The sequence below is a fragment of the Myotis davidii genome, unplaced genomic scaffold (assembly GCF_000327345.1).
Source record: "Myotis davidii unplaced genomic scaffold, ASM32734v1 scaffold509, whole genome shotgun sequence".
In the NCBI taxonomy this organism is placed as follows: domain Eukaryota; kingdom Metazoa; phylum Chordata; class Mammalia; order Chiroptera; family Vespertilionidae; genus Myotis; species Myotis davidii.
In genome coordinates this window covers 99,117-107,797 of record NW_006382996.1, presented here as the reverse complement: position 1 = coordinate 107,797, position 8,681 = coordinate 99,117, and the positions used below count along the sequence as shown (strand labels likewise).

Below are 8,681 nucleotides of genomic sequence, written 5' to 3'. Positions count from 1 at the left end.
CTCCTCAGATCTGGCCACTTTGGGATCAATTGTGCTGACAACAATGCATTCCCTAGGGGTCCTGGTTCTGAGGGACTGATAAAGACCTTTTGTTGTATTAAAGAATAAAAATTAAATAGTTGCTTAGCAGAAGTCAGCCCACAGGGACTAGCGAGGAAGGTACAATGGTAGCATCAAACAGGTCACCAGCAGGTTAAGGAGAAGAATGAGAGATGGAATAATGAGGTTGAAGGGCATCCTTGCATTGAGTGGCCTCCAAAGAGATCTTTAATTTTTCTTTCAAATCCATCATTTAAGTAGCCATAGATTTCCTCAGCATAAAGAAAATAGTTGTCATTTAACTTGAGGATTATATTTATTTTTAATAGACCTTATTTTCTTTAGAATGGTTTAGATTTATAGTACAATTGAGAAGATAGTATAGATTGTTCCTGTATATCATATGCTAAGCTTCCTGTATTAATATCTTGCATTAGTATGATGTATTTGTTGCAATTAATAAACCAAAACTGAATCATTATTTTTTAATACTATTTTTCAGTCTTTTATTTTTGAATTGAATTAAATTCCCCCATCATCATTTATCCCACCTATGCCCTCTTCCACCTCCATTCCCCCTCCTACCACCTTCACAATCATCACACTGTTGTTCCTGTCAATGAGTTTTTTCTCTTTTTTTCTTTTTTGCTCAATCCCTCCAACTCCCAGCCAGCACCCCTGTACAGCTGTCAGCCTGCTCTCTATGAGTCTGTCTCTATTTTGCTTGTTAGTTTAGTTTGTTCATTAGATTCCACATATGAGTGAAATCATATGGTGCTTGTCTTTGCTGACTGGCTTATTTAAGTTAGCATAATGTGCTCTTGGTCCATCCATGCTGTTGCAAAGAATAAAAATGCCTTCTTTTTAATGGCCAAGTAGTATTCCATTGTGTAAATGTACTTTAGTTGTTTTATCCTCTCACCTACTGATGGAATCTTGGGCTGTTTCCAGATCTTGGCTATCTATACTAATAAAAAGGTAATATGCTAATTAGACTAGACATCCTTCCTGACAAAGCTGGCCCGGGCGAAGCTGCTTGATCCGCAGTCGCGGGTGCCTGAGGTGGTTAGGGGCGATCAGGCAGGCAGAGATGGTTAGGGGCGATCAGGTAGGCAGAGGTGGTTAGGGGTGATCAGGCAGGCAAGCAGGCAGGCAGGCAGGCAAGTGGTTAGGAGCCAGTGGTCCCAGATTGCAAGAGGCATGTCTGACTGCCGGTCCACAGGGATCAGGCCTAAAGTGGCAGTCGGACATCTTCCGAGGGCTCAGGGATTGGAGAGGGTGCAGGTTGGGCTGAGGCCCCCCTCCCCCCACCCCATACACAAATTTCATGTACTGGGCCTCTAGTTGTAAATAATAGTGCAATAAACATAGGGTGCATATGTTCTTTCAAATTGGTGTTTTGTGTTTCTTTAGATAAATTCCCAAAAGTGAGATCTCTGGGTCATAAGGCAGTTTTATTTTTAATTTTTTGAGGAAACGCCACACTGCTTTCCACAGTGGCTGCACCAGTCTGCATTCCCGCCAACAGTGTGTGAGGGTGCCCTTTTCTCCACATCCTCACCAACACTCGTTGTTTGTTGATTTACTGTTGATAGCCATTCTGATAGGTGTGAGGTGATATTTCATTGTGGTTTTAATTTGCATTTCTCCAATGATTACTGATTTTGAGCACTTTTTTTCATATATCTATTGGCCATCTGTATGTACTCTTTGGAAAAATGTCTACCTAGGTCCTTTGTCCATTTTTAAATTGGATTCTTGTTTTTTGGTGTTGAGCTTTATAAGTTTTTCATAAATTTTTGATATGAAGTCCTTATCAGATGTATTGGTGAATATGCTCTCCCATTTAGTGGTTTTTTTTTTCATTTTGTTAATGGTTTCTTTTGCTGTGCTAGTTTGATGTAGTCCCATTTTTAAAATTTTTCTTTTTTCTCCCTTGCCCAAGTAGATATATCAGAAACAATATCGCTACAAGAAATGTCTGAGGTTATATTGCCTATGTTCTTGTCTTGAATTTTTATGGTTTTGAGTCTAACATTTAAGCCCTTAATCCATTTTGTGTTTATTCTTGTGTGTGTTGTAAGAAGGTTGTCTAGTTTATTTTTATGCAGGCATCTGTCATATTTTCCAACACTGTTTATTGAATAGTCTATCATTAGTCCATTTAATGTTTTTGACTCTTTGTCAAATATTGACTATATAAGTATGGATTTATTTCTGGGCTCCCTATTCTGTTCCATTGATCTACATGTCTGTTTTCATGCCAGTACCATGAAGTTTTGATAATTATGGCCTTTCAGTATAGTTTGATATTAGGTAGCTTGATTCCTTCAACTTGGTTCTTTTTTCTCAAGATTGTTGTTGCTATTTGGGGTCTTTGTGGTTCCACATAAATTCTTGGAATATTTGTTCATTGGTATCTTGATAGGAATTGTATTAAATTTGTAGATTGCTTTGGGTGGTATGGGTATTTTAATGATGTTAATTCTTTCAATCCATTAATACAGTATATGCTTCCGATTATCTGTATTTTCTTCAATTTCTTTCTTCAGCATCTTATAATTTTCTGAATATAGTGTTTTTATATCCTTGATTAAATTTATTCCTAGGTAATTTTATTCTTTTTGAAGCAATTGTGAATGGGATTATTTTTTAGTTTCCCTTTCTGGAAGTTCATTATTGGCATATAAAAATGCAATGATTTCTGGGTACTTATTTTGTATTCTCCTACTTTACTGAATTCATTTATCAGTTCTAATATGTAGTTTTTTTGTGGAATGTTTTAGGTTCTCTATATACAGTATCATGTCATCTGCAAATAATGACAGTTTTACTTTTTCTTTTTCATGATGTGTTTTGGTGTGGGCATCCTTGGGCCCATCTTGTTGGACTTTCTGTTCTTCCTGGGCTTGTGTGTTTTTTTTTTCTTCACTAGGTTAGGGAAGTTTTTGATCATTATCTGTAGAGAGCACCTGGGAAGGCACATGGGCATTTCTTTAATTATTGTCAGCTGAATCCAGTGGCTTTGGCAAAGGCACAACCTGGAAACATGCTTTGCCAGAGGCAGGAGTGTTGTCAGCTTGACCTTCAGCCCAGGTGCCAGGGGGTGGGTTTTGTATTTAAATCCAGCCAAGCACCAGGAATGAATACGACTCCCCCCAGCCGCCCCTACTCAGGAACCGGACGACTCTCCAGCCGCGCTGGGTGTGGAGAAGAGAGACATATTTACAATTATTTTTTCAAATAGGTTCTTGATCCCTTGCTCTCTCTCTCTTCTCCGTCTGGTACCCCATATGATGCAGATGTTGTTATGCTTCATGTTGTCCCAAAGGCCATTTAAAATACCTTCATTCTTTTAAATTCTTTTTGCTGCTCTGATTGGGTGTTTTTCTACCTGTCTTCCAAATTGCTGATTTGAACTTCTGCATCATCCAACCTACTATTTATCCCTCCCAGTGTATTTTTTAAAAAACCTTCACCCAAGGATATATTTTTTATTGATTTTTCTGGAGAGAGGAGAAGAGAGAGAGAGAGAGGGAGAGAGAGAGAGAGAGAGAGAGAGAGAGAGAGAGAGAGAGAGAGAGAAGAGAAAGTTGCCTCCCATACAGGCCCTGACTGGGGATTGAACCAGCAACCTAGGTATGTGACCTGACCAGGAATCAAACCCACAACTTTTTGGTGTATGGAATGACACTCCAACTAACTGAGCCACTTGATCAGGGCCTTGAAATATATTCTTTTTTTCAGATACTGAATTCTTCATGTCTGACTGGTCCTTTTTTTATGGCTTCTATATCCTTTTTCATGCTGTTGAGCATCCTTATAATCATTGCTTTGAACTCTACATCTGGTAAATTGCTTGCCTCCATTTTATTTAGCTCTTCTTCTGGAGAATTCTCTTATTCTTGCATTTGAGGTCTGTTTGTCTCCCCATTTTGGCTGCCTCTTTGTGTTTATTTCTATGTTTTAGGTATATCTGCTATGACTCCTAGCCTTGGTAGTGTGGTCTCATTTGTCGGTGTCCTATGGGACCCAGTGGTGTAGTCTCCTTGATCACATGACCTGGTGCTCTAGGAATGTCCCTTGTGTGTGTTCTGTAGGCACCCCTGTTTCAATTGAATCTCAATTGCTATTGGGCTGTTTATTCATGGAATCCACACTTAGGCTGGCTGATTGTGAGGCTCAAACCCCAACATGGCATGTGAACTGCTGTTCAGGTGCTGATCATATGATGTGGTATTCGCCTCAACAGGTTTTGGTGTCTGCCGAGATCTTGCTTGGATATACTGTGTGTGAAGCTTATTGGATCCTGCTCTGTTGTTGTCTGAAGCTGGTCACTGGGTGTATTGCATATGGACCTCTTGTGGGGACTCTGATATAAGACAATGTTAAATGTTGCCTGTGACTGGCCCTGGGCAACCTGTTGGGAGCTATGAATGACCCATAGTTTGTGGCTGCCTCTGCGGGACCTGGGTGTGTGTGCAGAAAGGACCAAGTTGCACACCAAGTCTGGCTTTTACCAGCACTGGGCTTGGGGAAAGGCAGCAAAGTTCTCAAAGAACCCAATCTGTTCAGCTTAGTCACTGAAAGAGCCTCTGGCTGTACTCCTCAACAGGGCATAAGTTCCACAGGGTAGGGTGAGATGAATTCCACAGGGTGGAGCTATTGCTTTCTCTTAGGCTGCTAACTCATGGAAGAGAGTGCCCTGCCCGAAAAAGATGGTTTCTGCAGTGAGGGAATGACTCAGTATAGTGATCCTGGAGGCTTACCCTTCAGCTCTCCCCCCAAGAGTCACCAACCCCAGACTCTCCTCGTGTGGCTCTAGTCTGTTCTGCTTTCCCTCTGCTAGAGCCCAAGGTGAGTGACTGTGAATGGGATTTTGTGCATTGCCTTTTTAAGAGGCTGCCGGTGTCTCTAGCTATCTCTTCCTGGTGGGCAGAAGCCCTGCTGCTTTTCACAGCCAGATCCTATGTACTTTCTGGCTCTGGTGCTCTAGTCTGGGGCGCCTGGCTTGGGCTTTAGACCCCACACTTCTCAGGGTGAACACCCCGCAGCTGACATATACCTCTGGAACCTCAGCTGCCACCTGTGGGAGCCCTGACAATCCTCTTGCTCCTTCACACTTCCTATCAGTCTTGATGTGGCTTCTTCTATAAGTCCTTGGTTCTAAGGCTTCTCTGTGGCTCTTCTTCAGGATGATTTTTCTATAATTTAGTTGTAATTTTAGTTAGGTCCTGAGAGGTGGTGAGTGTAGCTTCCATCTAACCTGCTGCCATCTTGGACCTCAAAATGTTTTGAGTATATTTAATTATAAAACAAATTCTGTTTCCCGAGTGTGTGTGGCTGAAAGCTGTAGCCACCAGCCCTGGCAGAAGAGCTTCTTTGAGGGCAGAGTGAATGACTTGAAATGAAATGAAGTTCAAATCATGAAATGAAGTTCATAGTTTATTTGGACTTCCTTAGTTTTCACCTAATATCTCTCCCCCTTCCCCCCATTCCACAATCCCCTGTAGGATACCACATTGCATTTAGATGTCCTGGGCTGAGGCCGAGGAGGAGCCTATAACCAAGGTACGTGCCCTTGACCTGCATCAAACCCGGGATCCTTTGGTCTGCAGGCCGACACTCTATCCACCGAGCCAAACCAGCTAGGGCATGACTTATGGCTATTGATGTTGACCTTGATTGCCTGATTGAGATAGTGTTTGCCAGTTTCTCCTCTGTAAAGTTTCCCCTTCTTTTGGACAGAGTATCTACATAAATTATTTGGAATACTTCTACACAGGAGATTTCTCTCTTCTCTCTCATTTATTAATTTTTAAAATCATTTATTTATATCAGTATGGGCTGTAGGAGTTTAGAAATTTTAAATGAAAAAAGAAGAAATGCTGTGGAGAATAGAGTCCTACTTTCCTTGAATACTTGTGAAGTCTAAAAGATGCTTGTACTTATACTTTAGCCACTATCTTATAGGAACAACTGAAAATATGATCAAAATAAAAGGTACACTCAAGTAACAAGTGATGTTAATAGACATAGGTCATAGTTGCATATGTCCTGTAAGAGCACACAATTTTACTTGCACAATTATAGAACCTAAAAACAATAAAATGACTTTTTAACTATTTAATGGCAAGAATTTCAATTATTTGGTCCAAGGTTCTTACATGACTGTTACCTGTTTTTCCACGGCTCCCCCTCTTTTCTAAGACTATACTTTTTTCCCACACTATATCTGGATTTGATCTTCAGTAGTCAGTCTATGCTAAGCAATCAAATGCCTCTAGAAGGTCTTTCCCAAATTATGAGCTCTTTTGATATTTTGATGAATTCTCTTAATCTCTAACATTCTTCTTAAATCAAGGGACAATGTAAGTCTGAATATTGGAGAACTTATTTAGCCAAGATTTAGTTACCCTACCCCTAAATTCAGGCTTATTCTCCTTCAGTTTACGACTTATTAACATCAATGTTAATGTTAGTGGAAGCCATCCAGCACTTGGAAGTCCTATTTTTCCCCTCATATTTCACATGCAGTTGTCTTCCAGAAAGGCCAGTAGAAATATTTTTGTGTGTGTGGGTAAATTGGCTTAAAGAAAAAATATAATTATTTTCACTGATTTTGAAATTGCCCTATTAGCATCTTCTCATTCCTGAAAAATGGACATTTTAAAATGAGAAGAGCTCTGGAATCACACTTTTCTATGAGATCACTTTTAAAGCATCAGTAAAGAATCTTCAGTTACTTTTGTGTAATCAGAGGCTAGGTATTGAAGTATTCTCTATAAGTGAGAAATGGTCTCGGGGCATTTATATCCCACACCATAAGAAGGCTTTATGGCCAGACATCCAATTTGATTTATTTGCATTTTTTTTATGACATTGAGTATGTTGAGAATCTAGTCTCTGAAATGTGCATTTGTTGAAGAAACCATTCAGAATGAAATAAACTTAAACAAAAGAGAAATAAAGAACTTGATTTTGGCTTTTGCATTATAAGGGACAAAGGTTCCTGGGGACAGAATAGCTTGATGAATCTCAGAATAAGAAGAAACCATTTATTTGGCAAATTAATGAATGTCACTCATGGGTTAGATTTAAACTTAATAACCTCAAAAACATTAATTATCTCTTACTTCTTTGTGAGAAATACAATCCATTTTACTGTGTCTCTGAAGGCATCTTTCACTTGTTTGTTTCGAAGGGTATAAATGAATGGATTAAGCAAAGGGGCAACTGAGGTGGTGAGCACAGACACCACTTTATTTATGGCCACTCCCTCCTTCGCCGAAGGTTTGATGTAGATGAAGATGCAGCTGCCATAGGTGAGGGAAACCACAATCATATGAGAAGAGCAGGTAGAAAAGGCTTTTTTCCTTTGTTGGGCAGAAGGGAACCTTAGAATGGTCTTGATGATGTATGTGTAGGAAAGCACCACACACACTAAGGTAATGATAAGAGTCAGCACGGCAAAACTCAAAACAATCCTCTCTAGTAACGCTGTGTCCGAACAGGTTATTTGTAAGATAGGAGAGGTATCACAGCCAAAATGATCAATCACGTTCGAATCGCAGAATTCCAGCTGGAGGCCCATGCTGAGAGGTGGGAGGATAATCAACAGGGTAGCACTCCAACAGCAGAGGACGAGCGTAGTGCAGACTCGGTTGTTCATGATGGTCGTGTAACGCAGGGGCTTACAAATGGCCACGTAACGGTCATAGGACATGGCGGCAAGGAGAAAAAATTCTGTTGCTCCAAAGAGGACAACAAAAAATATTTGGGTGGCACAGGCGTTGTAGGTAATTTTATTATCTCCAGTTATCATAGTGTACAGGAATCTGGGAATACAGACGGTGGTGAATGAAACTTCTAAGAAAGAGAAATTTCGGAGGAAAAAGTACATGGGGGTTTTCAGATGGGAATCCAAAAGTGTGAGGGTGATGATGGTGAGATTCCCAGACACACTCAACATGTAGGTGAGAAACAAAAATACAAAAAGCAGAACTTGTAGTTTTGGGTCATCGGTCAGTCCCAGCAAGATGAATGTTGTTATTGCTGTATAATTTTTCATCACTGCCTTGTGCCAAGTCAAATGCAATTCCACCTGAGGAGAGAAGTGTCATAAGACGCTAGCAGTGGAATATAAATGAAAACTCCCCAACAAGCTAGCTCACTTTATTCTTTTGCCTAATAAGCAATTTGTTAACACAGTGCCCTTACATTTTACTAAGAGACATATATAGGAAATATCTAATTCAGATCTAATGCTTATAATTCTCTGATGAGAAAGCACATGTAGGAAGATGTCAAATAAAAACAATACAAAACAAAAAGACATAAGTCACGTGTCTGTTTTGCAATTCTGCAACAATATTGCCTTGTAGTACAGATTTTGTCTTTATCATGAAGGAAATTGTCATTTTTGAGGTTTTTTCTTCCCATCCTTGTTTTTCTTTGCTTTTCCACAACATACTGAAATGTTCCATTTTCAAAACCAAGAACGATCTGCTAATGAGTATTTTTATGTTTTAAAATAAATCTTTTTTAGAGCAATATAAGGATCACAGTAAAATTGAGGGGAAGATACAGAGAGTTCCCATATACCTCCTGCTGTCACACATGCACAGCCTTTTCCACTAGCA

At 39.8% G+C, this 8,681-nt stretch overlaps 1 protein-coding gene across 1 annotated transcript; it reads right to left on the bottom strand.

Moving 5' to 3' along the window:
• Positions 1-7,171: 7,171 nt before the first annotated feature.
• On the bottom strand, positions 7,172-8,110 carry LOC102775506 (olfactory receptor 6C2-like). The gene has a single exon (XM_006777815.2). The coding sequence runs from the start codon at positions 8,108-8,110 to the stop codon at positions 7,172-7,174; it is 939 nt and encodes a 312-aa protein (XP_006777878.1).
• Positions 8,111-8,681: the final 571 nt, after the last annotated feature.